Genomic DNA, 22,405 nt, shown 5'->3' with positions numbered 1-22,405 from the left:
AGGCGTCACCATCCCAGACTTTAGCCTCTACTACAAAGCTGTCATCATCAAGACAGTATGGTATTGGCACAAAAACAGACACACAGACCAATGGAATAGAATTGAGAACTCAGAATTGGATCCAAAAGTATACAGCCAACTAATCTTTGACAAAGCAGGAAAGATTATCCAATGGAAAAAAGACAGCCTCTTTAACAGATGGTGCTGGGAGAACTGGACAGCAACAGGCAGAAGAATGAAACTAGATCATTTTCTCACACCATACACAAAAATAAACTCAAAATGGAATAAAGGACCTGAACGTGAGACAGGAAACCATCAAAACCCTAGAGGAGAAAGCAGGAAACAACCTCCTTGACCTCCACCGCAGCAATTCCTTATTTGACACATCCCCAAATGCAAGGGAATCAAGAGCAAAAATGAACTACTGGGACCTCATCAAGATAAAAAGCTTCTGCACGGCAAAGGAAACAATCCATAAAACTACTAGACAACCGACGGAATGGGAAAAGATAGTTGCAAATGACATATCAGATAAAGAGTTAATATCCAAAATCTATAAGGAACTCACCCAACTCCACAACCGAGAAACAAACAACCCAGTAAAGAAATGGACAGAAGATATGAACAGATACTTCTCCAAAGAGGACATCCAAATGGCCAACAGACACATGAAACGTTGCTCAGCGTCCCTCCTCATCAGGGAAATACAAATCAAAACCACACTGAGATACCACCTCATGCTGGCCAGAGTGGCTAAAATGAACAAATAGGAGACTCTAGATGCTGGCGAGGATGTGGAGAAATGGGCCACCTCCTGCACTGCTGGTGGGAATGTAAGCTGGTGGAACTCCTCTGGAAAACAGCATGGAGGTTCCTCAAAAATTTAACAATAGAACTCCCCTATGACCCAGAATAGCACTGCTAGGAATTTACCCAAGGGATACAGAAGTGCTGATCCATAGGGGCACATGTACCCCAATGTTCATAGCAGCACTCTCAACAATAGCCAAATCATGGAAAGAGCCTGAGTGTCCATCAACTGATGAATGGATCAAAAAGATATGGTATATTTATACAATGGAATACTACATGGCAATGAGAAAGAATGAAATCTGGCCATGTGTAGCAACATCGATGGAACTAGAGCGTGTTACGCTGAGCGAAGTAAGTCAGGCAGAGAAGGACAAATACCATATGTTTGCACCTATAGGTGGATTAGGAGGAAGTTAACGGAGGACCATGGGGGAGATGAAGGGGAAAAATAGTTGGGGAGAGGGAGGAAGGCAAACCATGAGAGACTCGTGAATGGTGAGAACAAACTGAGGGCTGAGGGGGTGGTGGGGGAGAGGAGAAGGGAGTGATGGGCATGGAGGAGGGCACTTGGGATGAGCACTGTTGGGTGTTATACGTAAACCAATTTGACAATAAACTATTTAAAAAAATAAATAGATACATACATACATAAATAAAACAAATGTCTCAGTAAATTACAAGAAAAAGGCAACCTTATCAATAGCCTGATCTCCAGAAACCTATAGACTCAGGTTTTTGGCGCCCCAACATCACCCCTCCATAGTGATATAGGCAACAAAGGCAAGAAGGAAATGGCAGGTAAAATTCAATTTCCTTATAATCTACAGCCCACTGACATATACTTGAGGCAAATACAGAATATAACATTTCTCCAGGAAAGCCCTACTGTGTTCATGTTAATGCCTCACTAGAGGGAAAATAATCTTAGCTTGACAATAGCAAGGCCTTAGGTATCTTAAGAGTCCTCTTTAGCATATGAAAGTCCTTCTGGAGGCATCCCTTTAGCCTTTTCGTCCCCAACTCCATAGTATATAACCAGTCACCCTTCACAACTCCAGTGCACCTCTTTCAGCGTAAGCCCATGGGTCCTGTCCCCATAATTTAATAAAATCACCCTTTTGCACCAAAGTTGTCTCAAGAATTCTTTCTTGGCAGTCATCTAGACCCCCACCATCACTCCAAAACCCCATCAAATTCAGTTCCATTTAAAAATTCAACAAGTGTATGTGTATCTGTGTATCTGTGTGTATATGTGTTTGGAAAGAAACATGCATATTTAAAAATATGAAAGAAAATGAAAAAAGAAATAGCCAAGAAATGTTTTAGGAAGAACGAAGTGGGAAGAATTTCTCTGCCAGACATACAGGCTTACTATCAAGCTATAGTTTACAAGACAGTGTGGAATTGGCAAATGGATACTTTGACAACTAGTGTCTAGATGTAAAAAATACTTAGACACTTTACAACACAAAAATCAATTCCAGATGAATCAATTCCAGATGAAATCTAAATGTGAAAGGAAAATAGAGAAAGCTTTTAAGAGAGAATACTGGAAAAGATATTCCTGATCTTGGATAGAAAGTATTTCCTGGGGTGCCTGCATGGCTCAGTCAAGCATTTGACTCTTAATTTCAGGTCAGGTCATGATCTCAAGTTTTATGAGATGGAGCCCCACGCTGGGCTCTGCACTGACAACACAGAGCCTGGTTGGGATTCCCTCTCTCCCTCTCTCTCTCTCTCTACCCCTCCTCTGCTTATGTTCTCTCTCTCCCTCTCAAAATAAATAAATAAACATTTTTAAAAAAGAATTTCTTAAACCAGAAATGAAAGAAGCACTAACAAAAAAAATATATAGGTTAATTCAACCAAATTAAAATGAAATACATGCGTTATTTTAAAAATATGATTTAAAAATGAATGAAAAATAGGCTGGAAAAAATTTTAACATAAACAGTCAACAAGGAACTTCTATATACATACAGAATATTTAAATAGTTAAATAAGTCATGGAGAAAAATCAAGAATGAGCCCACAGAAAACTCAAACAAAAAAAAATAAGCAGGCACTCTCAAAAATAGGAAAAAAAAGACTAAACATCTTACACATCCAATAGAATTGAAATCAGGATCTCAAAGAGATACCTCCACTCTTATGTCGACAGCAGCATTGTTCACAATAGCCAAGATATGGAAGCAATCTACATGTCCATCTACAGATAAGTGGATAAATAAAATGTGGCATATAAACACAATAAACTATAATTCAGTCTTTAAAGGAAGGAAATCCTGTCACATGCCACACCATGGATGAAAGTTGACACTATACGAAGTCACCAAAACATAACTACTGTGTGAATCTACTTATATGAGGTATCTAAAGTAGTCAAATTCATAGACTGGCGCTAAGGGTGGGGGAAAATGGGCACTTGCATAGTGGGTATAGAGTTTCAGTTTTGCAAGATGAAAAAGTTCTGGAAATCTGTTGTACAACAATGTGAATATACTCAAAAGTACTGAAACGTACACTTAAAAAAATGGTTAACATGGTTGATTGTACTGTGTGTTTCTTACAGAAAAGAAAGGAAGGCACATGACAATGATCATCATCACATCATTATTCCTAATAGCCAAAACCTGGATATTCCTTCGACAGCAGATGGAGTAATGCCTAATATCCACATACAATGGAACATCTTACAATGATGAAAATTAGCAAACCACAGCTGCACACGACAACCTAGATGAATCTCACAAATGTCCAAATGTTCAGCAAGAGAAATCAAACAAAAAAGAAAATAGAGTATGTGATGCTATTTATATAAAGTTCGACACCAGGCAAAATTATAATAAAATGTTAGGAAAACGTGGTTGTTTGACCTAGAGGAGAAAAGGGCGGTGATCGGCAGAGAGCAGGAGAACTTCTACTTCTTGATGTGGAAAATGATGCACAGGTGTTTCCTCCATAATAGCTCACCAGACAACGTATTTACATTCTGTGCAGTTTTCTCTAAGTATCTTATATTTTACTGATTTTTAAAAAATTAGTCCTAAGGGGGCGCCTGGGTGGCTTAGTCGGTTAAGCGTCCGACTTTCGCTTAGGTCATGATCTCGCGGTTCGTGGGTTGGAGCCCCACGTCAGGCTCTGTGCTGACTGCCAGCTCAGAGCCTGGAGCCTGTTTCAGTCTGTGACTCCCTCTCTCTCTGACCCTCCCCTACTCACGCTGTCTCTCCCTCTCTCCTAGAAATAAATAAAACATTTAAAAAAATTAAAAAAAAAATTAGTCCTAGGGGCACCTGGGTGGTTCAGTCAGTTAAACATCCAGCTCTTGACTTCAGCTCCGGTCATGATCATGCGTTTGTGAGTTCAAGCCCAGCATTGGACTGCGCTGTCAGCAGGGACCCTGCTTAGGATTCTGTCTCCCTCTCTCTCTGTCCCTCCCCCACTTGCTCTCTGTCTCTCTCTCAAAAGAAATAAAAATAAACGTTAAAAAAATAGTTTTAAACATATAGAAGAAGTACCACTAAATACTTACCATAACATCTGCACTTCTGACATCCAAAAAGCTCCAATAACAGAAAGGTTTTCAAACGTTTCAAAGGTCTGAAACAAGCTCACAACACCTGAAGTGACCTGAAAGGGTGAGACTGCTAGTTTTTACTAGTCCTGTGTGGTGTGGATATTCATTCATTCTGTTGCAGAGATGTTATGTGTTTGGTTAATGGAGTTGCATGGACAGCCATACATGACAGAACACACCATTTCAAATCCAAAAATTCTGAACGACACAATAATACAGCTGGCAATGACAGTTTGTGATGGGGGATTACCGGCTTGTACCAGACTTGCAGCTACATGTGTGGGTGTGAACAGACCTCAAAAACTGTAAAACTAGGGGAGGGGCCAAGACGGCAGAACAGCATGGAAATTCCCGGCTCCGTTCCTGAAACGCAGCTATATCAGCACCAAACCATTTTGCACACCCAGAAAACTGATCTGAGGATTAACACAACAATCTGCAAAACTTGAGCCACAGAACTCAGCAGGTACGTGGCGTGGAGAGGTGAACTGTAGGGAGACAGAAGCCGTGGGGGGTAAAGAGCTGTTTTTGCAGAAAGAGGACAGAGAAAGGGGGAGAGTGCAGCAAAAGCACTCCTCTTGAAAGTAGCTGGAGGGAAAGAAAGAGTAGAAACGCACAAGTGACTGAACAAGAAAGGGAGAAGGGAAAAAGGAGTGGGTTTCAATACATTTGGACTCTATGAGCAGGGACAGCAGAGTCGGAAATTCTGCAGCTCGATACCTGGCAGTGCTCTGGAGGGAAGAGCAAATCCCCAGGAGCAGGCAGCATAGTCCAAGGAACCCAGGGGACCTCAAGAGGAGAAGCGGTTCTCCTGCTAGGAGGGCATCTGGTAGAGGCCCTCGGGTCTCCGCACAAGCAAAAGTCCCAGAAGGCCCCAGAGAACAGCCACGTTTGCTGGTGTTAGAACAATGACGCCAGGATGCAGTGAAACCTGGCGCTGGCTGTTTTGTGTTCTGCCATAGTCTCTGAACTTCTGCAAGAGCACAACCGCCCGAACATTCCTGGGCGAGCCGGCACCCGGCCATTGCCCGGTAAGACCCTCCCCAGAGGGTCAGAGTGGGTCCAAGACGCAGGGCTCTCAGAAGTGAGGGGTTTGGAAACACAGGCCCATATGAGATATAATTCAGGAGGGAGGTGACATCTGGCAGGCCTATAGCTTGATGCAGACAGTGTAGAAGCAGCGAGTGGATGGAAGCTGGAGACAAAGTGGATGGTGCTTGACTGCTGGTCGCTCTGGTGCCAGAGTCTGGGAAGCTGGGTGACGCCATTTTCTCCTCTCCCCCACTACGCATACGCAGCATGCATGCCACACCCATCCACCCCAGTAAGCTAAGCAGCGCCACCTAGTGGAGAATAGAGCTGTTGCACCAAGCCCTGTCCAACTGCGCCAGCTAAGCTCAGGTCCTAGACTTGCTTAGTGTACAGACTATAAGTGCCTCATAGATAGACTTCTAGGGGAAACTGGGTGTCATTTCATTTGGATTTCATTCTGCTTTTTTTGTTTTTTATTTTCATTTTTTGTTTTTTTTGGGTTTTTTTTCTTTTTTTCTTTTCTTTTTTTATTGCTGGATACAAAAAGAAAAAAAATTATTTTTCTTTTCTGTTTAAAAAACTTTAATTTTTTACTATATTTTTTATTTTTTGTAAATTTTTTATTCTATATTACTTTCTTCATTTCATTTTATACTATTTTATTGTATACATTTTTAAAAAATTTTAAACGTTTTCTTACTTTTTTCTTTTCTTTTCTTTCCCTTTTCTCTCTATTCTATCTAGCCTCTTTCAACAACCAGACCAAAACACACCTAGGCTCTAGCTTCCTTTATTTGATTTTTTGTGTTGTTTTTAATTTTAATTTTATTAATTCTTTTTCTTCCTCCAAAATGACAAAGGACAAGAATCACAAAAAAAAAAAAAAAAAAAAACAAAAAAAAACCCAACAACAACAGGAAGAAATGTTAGCCTGGGATTTAATCGACACATTTATAAGCAATATTTCTGAACTACAATTTAAGAATCATGATAATAAGAATACTAGCTGGGGTTGAAAAAAGCATGGAATCCCATTCCCCATTTATGCCCCCAATATAAGGCACCCAAATATATAAATCGATTAATCACAAACATAAAGAAACTCATTGATAACAATACTGTAATGGTAAGGGACTTCAACACCCCCACTTACAGCAATGGACAGATCATCTAAGCAGAAAATCAACAAGGAAACAATGACTTTGAATGGTACACTGGACCAGATGGACTTAATAGATATATTCAAAACATTTTATCCTAAAGCAGTGGAATACACATTCTTCTCGAGACCACATGGAACATTTTCCAATATAGATCTCATACTGGGACACAAATCAGCCCTCAACAAGTACTGTGCATATTTTCAGACCACAACGCTAGAACACTCAACATCAATTACAAGAAAAAATTTGGAAAGACCACAGATACTTGGAGATTAAAGAGCATCCTACTAAAAAATGAAGTTCTTAATAGTTCTTTAACAAAGAAGTTAAAGAGGAAATTAAAAAGTACATGGAAGCCAATGAAAATGATAATACAACAGCCCAAAATCTCTGGGATGCAGCAAAGGTGGTCATAAGAGGGAAGGATATAGCAATCCAGGCCTTCCTAAAGAAGGAAGAAAGGTCTCAGGTACAACCTAACCTTATACCTTAAAGCGCTGGTAAAAGGACAGCAAATAAAACCCCAAACCAGCAGAAGACAGGAAATAATAAAGATTAGAGCAGAAATCAATGCTATTGAAATAAAAAAAAATGGGAGAACAGATCAATGAATCCAGGAGCTGGTTCTTTGAAAGAATTAACAAAATTGATAGACACCTAGCAAGACTGATCAACAAGAAAAAGGAAAGGAACCAAATAAATAAAATCACAAATGAAAGAGGAGAGATCATAAACAATACTGCAGAAATACAAGCAATAATAAGAGAATATTATTAGCAATTACATGCCAATATTATTAGCAATTATATGCCAATAAATTGAGCAATCTGGAAGAAATGGACAAATTCCTAGAAACATGCAAACTACCAAAATTGAAACAAGAAGAAATAGAAAATATGAACAGACCCATAACCAGTAAAGAAATCGAATTAGTAATCAAAGATCTAAAAAAAACAAAAAACAAAAAAACAACCAAGAGTCCAAGGCAGGATGTCTTTCCAGGGGAATTCTACCAGACATTTAAAGAAGAGTTAACACCAAGTCTTTTGAAGCTATTCCAAAAAAATAGAAATGAAAGGAAAATTTCCAAACTCACTCTATGAGGCCAACATTACCTTGATTCCAAAACCAGGCAAAAACTCCACTTAAAAGGAGAACTACAGGGGCGCCTGGGTGGCTTAGTCGGTTAAGCGTCCGACTTTCGCTTAGGTCATGATCTCGCAGTTCATGGGTTCGAGCCCCGCGTCGGGCTCTGTGCTGACTGCCAGCTCAGAGCCTGGAGCCTGTTTCAATCTGTGACTCCCTCTCTCTCTGACCCTCCCCTGCTCACGCTGTCTCTCTCTCTCCTAGAAATAAATAAAAAAAACAAAAACAAAAACAAAAAAAAAAGAAAAGGAGAACTACAGACCAATTTCCCTGATGAACATGGATGCAAAAATTCTCAACAAGATACTAGCTAACTGGATCCAATAAAACACTAAAAGAATTATTCACCATGATCAAGTGGGATTTATACCTGAGATGCAAGGCTGGTTCAATATCCTCAAATCAATCAATGTGATATATCACATTAATAAAGGAAAAGACAAGAACCGCATGATCCTCTCAATAGATGAAGAGAAATAATCTGACAAAATACAGCCTTCTTTCTTGAAAAAAACCCTCAACAAAGTAGGGATAGAAGAATCATATTTGAAGATCCTAAAAGCCATATACAAGAGACCCACTGCTAATAGCATCCTCAATGGGGCAAAACTGAGAGTTTTCCCTCTAAGGTCAGGAACACGACAGGGATGCCCACTCTTGTCACTGGTATTCAACACAATATGAAGTCCTAGCCTCACCTATCACACAGCATCCAGATCAGCAGTGAGGAAGTCAGACTTTCAGACACTTTCGCAGACAACATAATTCTCTATATGGAAAACCCAAAAGATTCCACTAAAAAACTGCTAAAAGTGATCCATGAATTCAGAAAAGTCGTGGGATATAAAAACCAATGCAAATAAATCAGTTGCATTTCTGTACACTAATAATGAGTACCAGAAAGAGAAATAAAGGAATCTATCTCATTTACAATTGCACCAAAAACCATAAGATACTTAGGAATAAATCTAACTAAAGAAGTGAAAAATCTATACACTAAAAAGTATAGAAAGCTTATGAAAAAAATTGAAGAAGACATTTAAAAATGGAAAAAATATTCCATGCTATGGATTGGAAATACAAATATTGTTAAAATGTTGATACTACCCAAGGCAATCTACATATTCAATGCAATCCCTATCAAAATAACACCAGCATTCTTCACAGAGCTAGAACAAACAATCCTAAAATGTGTATGGAACCAGAAAAGACCCCAAATAGCCAAAGCAATCCTGAAAAAGAAAACCAAGGCTGGAAGCATCACAATTCCAGACTTCAAGATGTATTACAAAGCTGTAATCATTAAGACAGTATGGTACTGGCACAAAAACAAACATTTAGATAAATGGAACAGAATAGAGAGCCCAGAAATGGATCCACAGATGTATGGCCAACTAATCTTTGACAAAGCAGGAAAGAATATCCAATGGGAAAAAGACAGTCTCTTCAGCAAATGGTGCTGGGAAAACTGGACAGCAACATGCAAAAGAATGAACTTGGACCACTTTCTTAGAGCATACACAAAAATGAACTCAAAATGGATGGAACACCTAAGTGTAAAACAGGAAGCCATCAAAATCCTAGAGGACAAGGCAAGCAAAAACCTCTTTGACCTTAGCTGCAGCAACTTCTTACTCAACTTGTCTCCAGAGGCAAGGGAAACAAAAGCAAAAATGATTTATTAGGACTTCATCAAGATAAAAACTTCTGCATGGCAAAGGAAACAATCAGCAAATCTAAAAGGCAACCTACAGAATGGGAGAAGACATTTGCAAATGACATATCAGAAAAAGGATTAGTATCCAAAATCTATAAGAAACTTATCAAACTAAACACCCAAAAAACAAAAAATCCGGTGAAGAAATGGGCAGAAGACATGAATAGACATTTTTCCAAAGAAGACATCCAGATGGCCAACAGACACATGAAAAAATGTCCAACATCCCTCATCAAGGAAATATAAATCAAAACCAAAATGAGATACCACCTCACACTTGTCATAATGGCTAACAGTAACAACTCAGGCAGATGTTGGTGAGGATGCAGAGAATAAAGAACACTTTGTACTGCTTGTGAAAATGCAAACTGGTGCAGCCACTCTGGAAAACAGTATGGAAGTTCTTCAAAAAATTAAAAATAGAACTAGCCTACAACCCAGCAGTTGCACTACTAGGTATTTCCCCAAAGGATACAAGTGTGCTGTTTCGAAGGGGTACATGCAGCCTAATGTTTATAGCAGCACCTCAACAATAGCCAAAGTGTGGAAAAAGCCCAATGTCCATCAGCAGATGAATGGATAAAGACAATGTGGTATATATATATATATATATATACACACACACATATATATACATACACACACACAATGGAGTATTACTCAACAATCAAAAATAGTGAAATCTTGCCATTTGCAACAACATAGTTGGAAGTAGAGTACATTGTGCTAAGCAAAATTAGTCAAAGAAAGACAAATATCATATCACTTCACTCATACGTGGAATTTAAGATAGAAAACAGATGAAGATAAGGGAAGGGAAACAAAAATAATATCAAAACAGGGAGGGGGACAAAACATAAGAGACTCTTAAATACAGAGAGCAAACTGAGAGTTGCTGGAGGAGTTGTAGGTGGGGGGGTGGGCTAAATGGGCACGGGGCGTTAAGGAGGACACTTGTTAGGATGAGCCCTGGGTGTAATATGTAGGATTTGAATCACTGGATTCTATTCCTGAAATCATTATTGCATATTTGCTAACTAACTTGGATGTAACATTTTTAAAAATACAAAAAAACAATAAATAATTAAACTTTAAAATAAAAAGAGAAAACCTTTTAAAAATGTAAAACCATTGACAAAAATAAGCAAGTTACAAAGGAACACAAAAATATAATTCCAATCACATAAAAGACAAAAACATGCATAATCAGACAATCGATATCTTACAGTGCTATGCATAGATGGTAAAATTATAGAGGAGACTATAGGAATATTCACAACAATGGTTTCTTCTAATAGAGGAGAAAAAGAAATGTGATCAGAGAGGCTCAAAGGGGGAATTTTAAGTGATAGAAATATGATCATTCTAATATACTGTTATAATATTAAATATGAAAGGAAAAAGCATGGGTATTATTTTATTATCATTCTTTAAATACCACATGTATGTTTCCTATGTAACACCTTTGTATGTAAAACATATTTACAACAAAGATAAATAAATATCCATAGATCCCCTGCACGTTGGCCTTCTGTAGATCCTGTATGAGACTACGGATTGACTACTAAGGTCCTGGAGAACAAGAATGTCCCCTCTACAACATGATATTTGAATTTTTTTTAAATATTTTTATTTATTTCTAGGAGAGAGAGAGAGAGAGAGAGAGACAGCGTGAGCAGGGGATGGTCAGAGAGAGAGGGAGTCACAGACTGAAACAGGCTCCAGGCTCTGAGCTGGCAGTCAGCACAGAGCCGGACGCAGGGCTCAAACCCACGAACCGCGAGGTCATGACCTAAGCGAAAGTCGGACGCTTAACCGACTAAGCCACCCAGGCGCCCGTACAACATGACATTTGAAAGTAACAATGGTGACCTCCAGTCTATTTTTTCCTCTTATTTTCTGGAATCTACATTTCACCCATGAGGACTAAGCTCTAATTAGAAAGTATGTCCTCCACAACGGGGACAGGCTGCAGATGACAAATCCGACCTGCACCTCACCCAACAGAAAAATACCAGAAGTGCCTCCATGGATCCCAGTCCTAGTCTCTTTGAAAGGAGGCATTACAGATATCGCTGGGACTCCAGGGGCCACAGTCTAGAATTGCCTCATCTCGTCTCTAACTAGGAAGCCTGGGATTGGGTCTCAGGAGATACTGCCTGTGAATAGTCGGCAGTTCCTCCTGGGTATTCAGACTGTGCTGCTCCAGCAGAGAGGGAAGGGTTCCATGGCTCCAGTCATGTCTTCCTGGAGAGACAAAGGAGCAGGGAATCCAACACCCATAGTGACAGTGTCAGGGACTGAGGCTGGCCAGCGTCCCCAGGTAAACACCAAGGCACAGGGATGGGGAGCAAGACCACAGTCTATCAAAGGCCTGCATGCACACAGGCGTGCATGTGCACACACACACACAGCCCGTTAGAGCTTCTCCCTTTTTCTTTTCCCCCCTTTTCTTTCCTACATCTGCCAATCACTTCCCAATTCTCCTGATCACCATAAGGGGAACCTAAGTCAAGTGTTCACCAGGTCCCTGCTGATCCAGCCTGAGGTCATTGTGGAGACAGAGTCTCGGGCTACCCTTTCTCCAGTCCACAGTGACCAGAACATAGCACCAGTGCAGTAACAAAACCTGTGAATATCAGGACTCTGCAAACAGATGAGCACTTATTAATAAAGGGCCCACCATTTTTGTTTTCTTCACGGACTTGACCATCAAAGCGCTCGGGCACATGTGATTCCCAGAATTGCTCTGGGCTGCTATCATAGGCCTACATACACTCTCACCCACTGCCACCATTCACAATGCACCAAACCTGCTCACATCCTTTCTTTTTTTAAATTAGAGTGAGTGAATAGCGATATAAAATATAGTTATTTTTTCCCATTGTACAGTTAATGATACTTGGGATGTGCCTGATTAAGTTATTTACCCTTATTTAGCCTGATTAAGTTGGGGCTCCTGGGTGGCTCAGTAGGTTGAGTGTCCAACTCTTGATTTCAGCTCAGTCATGATCCCAGGGTCATGGATCAAGTCCCATGTCAGACTCTGCACTGAGCATGGAGCTTGCTTAAGATTCTCTTTCTTTCTCTGCCCCTCTCTCCCATGCTCACTCTCTCTCTCAAATAAAAAAAAAAGTCGTCTGACCAAGTTTACACTGAGTTTCCCAATGCCTAAGCAGAGGCTTTGTCAGTGACCATTCTGAGCAAAGTTATAACCACCCAAGAATAGTGATGAGGATGAGGATGATGGTGACTCTCACCTCACATCTCACAATTCTCATGCCCACCTCCTCTCAGGCAGCACCCAGGAACAGTGAGCACTTACTATGCACCAGCTTTGGTCTAAATATTTCACAATCATTGCCTACTTTTGTCCTCACCACTGCCCACAGTAAACTCCACACTTACTCATTTAAACAGATGTGAAAACTGAAGAGCAGAAATGCAAAGTGACTTTCTCAAAATCACACATAAAGAGGGGGCAGATTTCATCAGGCCTCAGAAAAGAGGCCTCCATGAATATGACATTATCACATGCTTTCGCCACATGTATTCCTTCGCACCATCAAACAGACATTGGTATTCCTCTTTTCCAGTGCATGTCATGACAGCATGAATCAAAGAAACTTCCTGATTTCATAAAGTTCATGAAATCTGGTTTGTGAAGACAACCTTTATTGATCCAGCATTTGTCCCCTCAACAAATCTATCAAGCGGCATCATTCTCTGCATTTAAACACAAAGAAAACAAATTCAAAGGGGGAATTTATCAAAGTAAAAAAAGGTGTGAGAGAAGCAAAGTTATAATAAACCAGGTTGTCTGATGTGAACCCTTGCATTGTGGAACCCAGGCTCACATTTCTTCAACTTCTATCAACAACGAAGCAACAATCACCCCTTAATGGAGGCGAGCCCTTCCTTGATGTTATCGCAATATCTTCAGTGATTCTAGGAAGCATGTATATGTTGTACAAACAGGGAAACAGACACTCAAGGAGCTTAAGTAACTTGCCAGAGAGCACACTCAGAGAACAGCAGAGAAAGGATTCCCAGCCTATCTCTAGACTCCAAAGACTGTGATCTTTTTTAAAATATTTATTTATTTTTGAGAGAGAGAGAGAGAGAGAGAGAGAGAGAGAATGAGTGGGGGAGGGGCAGAGAGAGAAGAGGACAGAGGATCCCAACCAGGCTCCATGCGGACAGCCCAATGTGGGGCTTGAACTCACAAACTGCGAGACCATGACCTGAGCTGAATTCAGGTGCTCAACTGTCTAAGACACCCAGATGCCCCTCCAAAGACTGTGATCTTAAAACATACCATCGTTAATCAAGTTGATAATGATAATGAAAACAGCACTCCCTTCATTGACAAAGTTCTGTTCACTTAACAGTTTTCATACCCACGTTAATTCACTGGAATAGTCTTCAAACACAAAGACATACAGCACACCTGGCACATCAAAAGACTTTTTCTTCCATTTCTCTCAGTAGACACTCACACACTCACACACAGACAGAGTATCTGGTATTACCGCTATCTTAGGATAGGCATACCCCAAAGAACTCCAGAATAGAGCGATAAGATTGAACAAGTATTCTAAAGTTAAAAAAAGGAATTAATCCTGGAGAGAGTCGATCCAGATGAAAGCCAGTTCAGCCTCATCCAGTCACATGTAGGACAAGAACTAGAAACCAAGTCACGCCCCACCACAGTGCCTGATTACCACAGTCCACAGTCCTCATAGTTTCCATACTGGCCCACCTGCCATCACGGCTGCTAGTAAATCTCAGTAACCTCTTCAAGGAGCAGAGAAAAACAGACCAAAGCTCTAGACTCCAGTATTCAGACCCTATTTTTTAAGTAAGATTCTCCTCCAATTTCTCTACTTGAAGGAAATCAGAAACCAAACCAGCGCCTCTGACTTCCTGCTCCTGGGCTTCTCCGCACACCCAGGGCAGCAGCCTCTCCTGTTCACACTCTTCCTGAGCATGTACCTGCTCACCGTGGTGGGGAACCTGCTCATCATCCTGGCCATCGGCTCTGACCAGCACCTCCACACCCCCATGTACTTCTTCCTGGCCAACCTGTCCTTCGTCGATACCTGCTTCACCTGCACCATTGTCCCCAAGGTGTTGGTGAACATCCTGACATGGCACCACACCATCTCCCACAATGGGTGCCTCATACAGATGTACTTCTTCATGGCGTTGGCCTTAGTGGATGACTTCCTGCTGGCCGTGATGGCATATGACCGCTACGTGGCCATCTGCCTTCCTCTCCGCTACACCACGGTCATGTGTCCCCAGCGCTGCCTGCTGCTGGTCGCTGCATCGTGGCTCTGCTCCCACCTCCTGGCCTTCTCGCTCACCCTCCTCATGTCTCAGTTCTCCTTCTGTGCCTCCCATGCCATCCCACACTTTTTCTGTGATCTTCTCCCTCTCCTCAAGCTTGCGTGTTCAGATACCCAGATCTTTCAGGTCATGATGTTTGCTGAAGCAGCCCTCTCAGGTGTGGTCCCTCTCACCTGTGTCCTGGTCTCTTATGCCCACATCATCCACACCATCCTCAGGGTCCCCTCTGCTGGGGGGAAGCACAAAGTCTTCTCGACCTGTGGCTCTCACCTGACAGTGGTCACTCTCTTCTATGGGACGCTCTTTCTGGTGTATTTCCAGCCTTCTTCTTCCTATTCAGCAGACACAGGAATGGCGGCGTCTGTGGTATACACGGTGGTCACCCCCATGCTGAATCCCATTATCTACAGCCTGAGGAACAGGGACATGAAGGGGGCTTTGTGGAGACTCCTTGGCTGGGAAAGATGTTCCTCCTTGTAAAGAGTCCTTCCCCAGAGCAGAAGCCTGGACTTTTCAACATGCCTTCTTCCCAGGACTTGTCCACTGTAAATTCGAAAGACTCACATTCCTGACAGGTTGGATGCTTGGCCTTACATGCAGATGCATGAAAGTGAAGACCAACTTTGCAGGACTGGAACAGGGCTAACTGGCCAACGACAGAACTGCAGCCTGGAGAAAGGGAGTGACACGCACTCCCTCCGAAGTGACTTGATAAGTGGGTATATGCAACTAGGCAGATTCAATCTAGGGTTAGTGCTGGGAGCTGCACTGGCCTCGCTGGATGACAGTCACAGCGAGGAAATGGTAGCGTTTGCACAGCTCCTGCCATGAGAAATGAAAACTGTATCTTCTGCTACTACTGGCTCATGTTGGAAATGAGGCTGCTGGTATTGACCAGGCCTCACAATATTCCAAATCAGACCGATATTCCCCACACAGATTGCTCATAAGGAAAAGCATATCCCTGCCTTTTCAAAAGAGACTTCAGATGATAACATTGTGGATGACTGTTAAAAGGCTCTTCCAATGGGCCTTGCAGATCCAAGACTTACATAATAAAAAGGGGGCTAAGAACACGAGTTACAATTGAGTCTGGCCCTGAGACAAAGAGCCTAATTTAGAGTTAAGGGAAGATATCCACCCCCACCCAATTGTTTCTGCTTGGAGCACTGCCCCCCCCACCAAGGCATTTGTTGTCAGTATTTGGAGTGACTTATTCTGGCCTTGAATATGCTGATTGCTCCCTGTGAAGGAACCTATTGAAGAACTTCTTCTTTTTTGATTATGGAAGCAAAGGTGTTTCCTGAAAGACCTGTTTGACCCCTGCTCACAAAGAACTTCACCCTTTTTATGCTAAAAACATTGTCTGGTATGCTAAAGATGCCTTCCTTCCCCATAGGATAAGCATCTAAATCCCCTACCTCAATCACTATTGATAAAGGTTATGCAGGAGTCTTCTACAAATCTGTTCCGGGAAATTCTTACATATCAAAGAAGTTTGTCATCAGAAATCATTGTCTAAGGCAAATGCCACTCCTGTGCCGTCCCCTAAACACGTACTTAATTATAAAATAAAGTTGGGCCCCAGTCAGAGCGGAGATGCCTGCCTGGTGACCAGAAAGACTCTGGGGCCTCTCTCATCCCTCCTTCGCCGACACCGTCCATCCTTCAGGGACTCCTGGACCCCAGCCGGAGCCAGTCTCCAACAGGTTGGGAATATCCAAAGTGCAGGAAACACTTGGCTTCTAGGAGAAATCTCAATAGGAGTGCAGTGTAGGCTTATAAATTCTTCCCCAAAAATAAGAGGGGAGATCTAAGGCACAACATAGTGATTATAGTCAACAATACTGTATTATACACTTCATAGTTGCTAAGATGTCAGATCTTAATAGTTCTCAACAAAAAAAGAAATGATAATTAGGTGACATGATAAAGGCATTAGCTAATGTTAATGTAATAATCATATTGTGGTATATAAATGTATCAAACCAACACATTGTACACTTCAAACTTACACAATGCTATATGTCATTTATATCTCAATTTTTTAAAGATATATTTCTGATACAAAAAATAAGAAGAAATCCTGGCAAGGCAAGGCAGGTCAGGACCTCGGTCAAGTCACTGGGCTTCAGGGACTAGTTCTGACCCTGCATTGGAAGATACCCACTCATGGAGTTTGGCCTTACCATGGAGAATATGAGGCAGAATCTGTGTGGCCTGAGAAGACAAAAATATTCTAGAAAAGGGACAAAGGCACAGAAAGATTAGGAGATTTGTCCAGTGTCAAACATCTGGGATTAGATCTTAGTCTCGTTTTACTTGTGCCCAGTCTTTATTCTTCTTTTTTTGAGAGAGAGAAAGAGCACACATGCACATGGGGGAAGAGTGGGGGACAGGGAAGGGAGAGAGAGAGAGAGAGAGAGAGAGAGAATCCCAAGTAGGCTCCATGTCCAGCACAGAACCTGACTCGGGGCTCAATCTCACGACCTAAGTCAAAATCAAGAGTCAGACATTCAACCAACTGAGCCACCCGGGTGCCCCTCTTTACTTTTTAAACTCTGGTTTATTTTTTCTTCAACTGAAAAATCACTTGTGTCATTACAGGAAATGTCTAAATTATAAAGAAATCTTTTTAAATTCCTTCTTTTTTTTTTAATTTTTTTTTTATTTATTTCTAGGAGATAGAGAGAGAGACAGCGTGATCAGGGGATGGTCAGAGAGAGAGGGTGTCACAGACTGAAACAGGCTCCAGGCTCTGAGCTGGCAGTCAGCACAGAGCCCGACGCAGGGCTCGAACCCACAAACCGTGAGATCATGACCTAAGCAAAAGTTGGATGCTTAACCGACTAAGCCACCCAGGCGCCCCTTAAATTCCTTCTTAAAAGAAACCACTGTGAATGCTTTACATTCTTACGGTCCTTTCCTCTGTACATGTACTTTATGTTGAGATGCCAACTTTTCACACGGTCTTATAAGCATTTTCCACACTATTATTATTAAATTTTCATAATTTTCTGAAGTTTCAGAGGACTGAAAATGTTTTTATTGAAATCACTATAAATCTGACATAAAAACAAAAGACTAACAAGTTCTCCCTGTGCAGCTTCAGATGCAAACTAACTCATCAACTAGACAGGTTTGCACAGTGATGTGGCCACATCTGGATCAGGAACCATCAGAAAACATCTCCAAAGAATAAGTGTATTTTTTTAAGGTGGATTAAAAACCCCGGAGTCCAAGGGATTTATGAAGACACTGGAGTGGAGCACTGAAAATATTATTATATTATGTCATAATATAATAACAATGCAGTGAAGATCATTTATATATATGTGTGTGCGTTTCCCCATATCCTTATAATAAATTTTAAGAAGCAGAGCTACTGGATGGAATATTTTTCAGGCTCATGATCATGTGGCCTAAATAACTTACAAAACTCTTACTGATTTCCATTTCAAATGGTGTTCTCTGAGAGTGCCTTTCTCTGCATCTTACAGGTAGTATGTATTCTCAGTTTTTATCTAATCATTACAAATATAATAAGTGAAAAATAGTACATCCTTTTTATCTTCGGTTTTTTTGCTTACTAATTTATTGTTCTCTTAAGTTTGTAAATAAATTTTATTTATTCTTCTGCTTATTATTTCTTCATGTCACTGGACTATTTTAAAGACTTGTATAAATTCTTCTTATATTAAATATTTAAGCTCTACTCTTTCTCATAGTGCAAACTTTCACAATCACCTTTTTTTTCTTTTTTTAAAAATGTTTATTTTTATTTTTTTGAGAGACAGAGAGCACAAGCTGATGAGGGGCAGAGAGAGAGAGAGAGAGAGAGAGGATCTCAAGCAGGCTCATACTGAGAGTACAGAGCCCGATGCGGGGCTCAAACTCACAAACTGTGAGATCATTACCTGAGCCAAAGTTGGATGCTCAACTGACTGGGCCACCCAGGTGCCCCTCCCCAATCACCTTTTCAAGCTTCAGTTTTCTTTTTGATTTTTTGACATAATTAAGTTTTCAATTTACATATATAAAACCAATAAAATAATTCCTCCTTGTGACACTTCTGCAGGTATTATCAGAAAATCCTTCTCTATGCAGAGCTCATGTGAACAGTGAGTTGTTTTTCATTTCAATATATGTTTTTTATGACAGTTTTATTGAGATATAATTCATAGACCATACTGTTCATCCTTTTACACTATACAACTCAGTGGTTTTTGGTATGCAGCATTTTATTTTACTGAAACAATATATGACTTCTAGAATGATATCAAATATTGAAGTGGTTCTCTCCCTTACATCTCTCTTATTTTCTATAGGAGTTTCCTCTTCCTTTTATGTCATACAATTATTTAAAAATAAGATGCTGACTATGTCTGAACTATCTTTCACTCATATATGCCATCTGCATTTCCACTCAGGGCTTTTTTTTCTTAATGTTATTTCCCCCTCTGAGGCACCTTCCTCTGCTCCAGGCCCACACAGCTTAAGTCCCATATCATCTGCAAAAAGTATCCTCTTACATCAACCCACTCTATCTGGGCGTGAACTGCTTTTCTTCTGCACTCCACTATCCCTTTATCTAGTCTTCTATTCCTCCCTTCTAAGACCAAGAATGACATAAAGATGCCCACTCTTGCCACTTCTTTTTTACTTTTTTATTTTGTTGAGAGAGAGTACAAGTGCAAGTGGGGAAGACGGACAGAAGGAGAAATGGAGAGAGAGAATCTTAAGCAGGCTCCACACCCAGCACAGAGCCTAATGCAGGGCTCAATCTCATGACCATGAGGTCCTGACCTGAGCCCAAATCAAGAGTCGGATGCTTAACCACCCAGGCACCCCTCACTCCTGCCATTTCTATTCAACATGTACCAAAGGTTCCAGCCAGGGCGATTAAGTCAGAAAGGGAAAAAGAAGTCATCCAGAGTATAAAGAAAGAAGTAAAACTATGTCTATTTGCAGATGACAGATTTTATATATTTAAAGACTTCCTAAGGAATCCATCAAGAAACATATGAAAATTAATAAACAATTCAGATTTGATGCAATCCTTATAAAAATCTCAGCTATCTTTTTGCAGACAATGACAAGCCGATTCTAAAATTTGCATAGACATGCAAAGGACACAGAATGGCTAATATATTCTTGAAAAAGAAGAGCAAATTTGGAAAGATTCACATCTCCTGATTTCAAACCTTACTACAAAACTGTAGTAATCAAGACAATGTGGTACTGGCACAAGACTACATCAAAGGGATAGAATTGAGAGTCCACAAATAAACCTTCATGTTTATGGTCAACTTATTTTGCACAAGGCTGCCAGGCCAATTCGATGGGGAAAGAATACTGTTTTCAACAAGTGCTATGCAAAAGAATGAAGCGGGGCTCCGACAGGTCCAGGGGTCCCTGAAGGATGGACGGTGTCAGCGAGAGAGAGAGTGAGAGAGCCCTGAGATTCTTTCTGATCACCAGGCAGGCATCTCTGACCTGTCGGTTTTGGTGTCTTTATTTAAAGGTTCAAGAACAACATGAGATCAGAAAAAGGAATTTTTACAATGGGAAGCCATTGTAATGTGAATTACCTCAATCATAGTGAAGTTGAATTGTACAACTAAGGAAATAACAGGATGTTCTTAATGAAAAAACAGGATGACATATATATGTTAAGTCGTAAATAGTTAGGCTAGGAATTATTCTGTTTGGCTCTCAAGAGGATGAATGTTTTGAACTGGTTAGTTTGTGGAAACCTATTTGATGCTAAATGTGTGAACACCACAGGGGCCCTAAAGGTGTTAGCCTTTTGCTTTTGGGTTATGTGTTAGCTACTCTTTTCTATCCTCATCCCAGCCACCTGTAGGGGAGGATGTTTGCAGATGGTATGCCTTTGGGAAGGGACTGCCATACATCATCAGTTAGAAGAAGCTGTACGTGTTAAGTTTTACCCGTTTGTTCCTAAACTCTAAATTAGGCTCTTTGTCTTGGGGCCAGGCTCAATTGTCTTTGATATGCAAGGCCCATAGGAAGAGGCTTTTGACATTCACCCACAGAGCTCTCATCTAAAATCTCTTTTGTAAAGGCAGGAATATGCTTTTCCTTATGTGGTATCTGTGTTTGGAATATGGGTCTGATATGGAATATTGTGAGGCCTGGTCAATACCAGCAGGCTCATTTCTAATATGAGCCAGTAGTAGCAGAAGGAGATACCAGTTTTTGTTTCTCATTTCAGGAGCTGTGCAAACACTGCCATTTCCTTGCTGTGACTACCATCAGAGAGGCCAGTGCGGCTCCCAGCATTACCTCAAACACAAAAATTAATCAAAATGGATCATTGGCCTTAATGTAAGAACTTAAACTACAAAACCCTTAGAAGAAAGCATGGGAATAAATCTTTCTGACCTTGGATTAGGCAACGGTTTCTTAAATATGACACCAAAAGCATGAGCAGTAATAGGGAAAAAAATGGATAAATGGAATTCATCAAAATCAAGAAGACTATGAACAAAATAAAAAACCTACCTAATGGGAGAAGATATTTGCAAATGATATATCCAATAATGAGTTAATATCAAAAATATATAAAGAACTTACACAACTCAAGACCAAATTAAAAAACAACAATAATCTGATTATTGGTTTCGGCTCGGATCATGATCTCACAGCTTCATGTGTTCGAGCCCCACATCGGGCTCTCTGCTGGCAGCACAGAGTCTGCTTGAGATTCTCTCTCCCTCTCTCACTGGCCCTCCCGCACTCATGCTGTCTCTGTCTCTCTCAAAATAAATAAACTTAAAAAAAATTTTTTTAAAGACAAAAAACCCAACTCTAAAATGGGCAAAAGATCTGAATAGACATTTCTCCAAATAAAATACACAAATGGTCAAGCAGCACACGAAAACTGTTCAACATTGTTAATCATTAGGAAAATCTAAGTCAAAACAACCAGATACCACTTCACTTCCACTAGGATGGCTATAATCCAAAAAGTGGACAATATCAATATCTTAGCCAGGAATGAGAGAAAGGGGAACCCTCTTACTTGGTAGTGAAACTGTAAAATAATGAAGCCACTTTGGAAGACAGTTGGATAGTTTCGCAAAAGTTAAACACAGAGTTACCACGTGACGCCATGATTCCATTCCCAGGTGTCTCAGAAAACATGTCCACACAAAAGCCTGTACCTGAACGTTCGCAGTGTCATCACTCATCACCAAAGAACGGAAGCAACCTGAAAGGTATACAATTGTGACAATATTCTGTGAACTATATATCAGTTCAGGTCCCGCAGTAAACAAATGCAGAGCATAATTAGATACGGGGAAAAAATATATTTGGGAGAAGTCTTGTGAAAGATCAAGGGGAATAGGAAAGTCAGCCCCGCAGACCCTGTGCTTACAGAAAGCACAGTTCGGCTGCCACGGAGGAGTGGGACAGGACCCCCGCCCGCTAATTTGCAAACTGGCCTGCCTTTGTGGAGGACAAGGAGGAACCATGGAAACAGGCAGGCCACTCTGATTGGCAGGCGGCAGTGTTTATAAGCAAGGGGACTTACACACAAGGCACTTCTTGTCTTGGGGAAGAGACAGTAGATATCCT

At 40.8% G+C, this 22,405-nt stretch overlaps 1 protein-coding gene across 1 annotated transcript; it reads left to right on the top strand.

Annotated features, from left to right (window-relative positions):
* The first annotated feature begins 1,137 nt into the window (after window positions 1-1,137).
* Window positions 1,138-20,872, top strand: LOC120236294 (olfactory receptor 1N1-like). Its single transcript, XM_039239028.1, has 4 exons — window positions 1,138-1,167; window positions 5,356-5,424; window positions 14,345-15,243; window positions 20,833-20,872. The coding sequence occupies exons 1-4, from the start codon at window positions 1,138-1,140 to the stop codon at window positions 20,870-20,872; spliced, it is 1,038 nt and encodes a 345-aa protein (XP_039094959.1).
* The last annotated feature ends 1,533 nt before the right edge of the window (window positions 20,873-22,405 follow it).

This window comes from Hyaena hyaena, unplaced genomic scaffold (genome assembly GCF_003009895.1).
Source record: "Hyaena hyaena isolate Hyena2069 unplaced genomic scaffold, ASM300989v1 scaffold_151, whole genome shotgun sequence".
Classification (NCBI taxonomy): domain Eukaryota; kingdom Metazoa; phylum Chordata; class Mammalia; order Carnivora; family Hyaenidae; genus Hyaena; species Hyaena hyaena.
The sequence above is the reverse complement of the archived record's forward strand: the minus strand, read 5'-3'. Positions and strand labels throughout refer to the sequence as shown.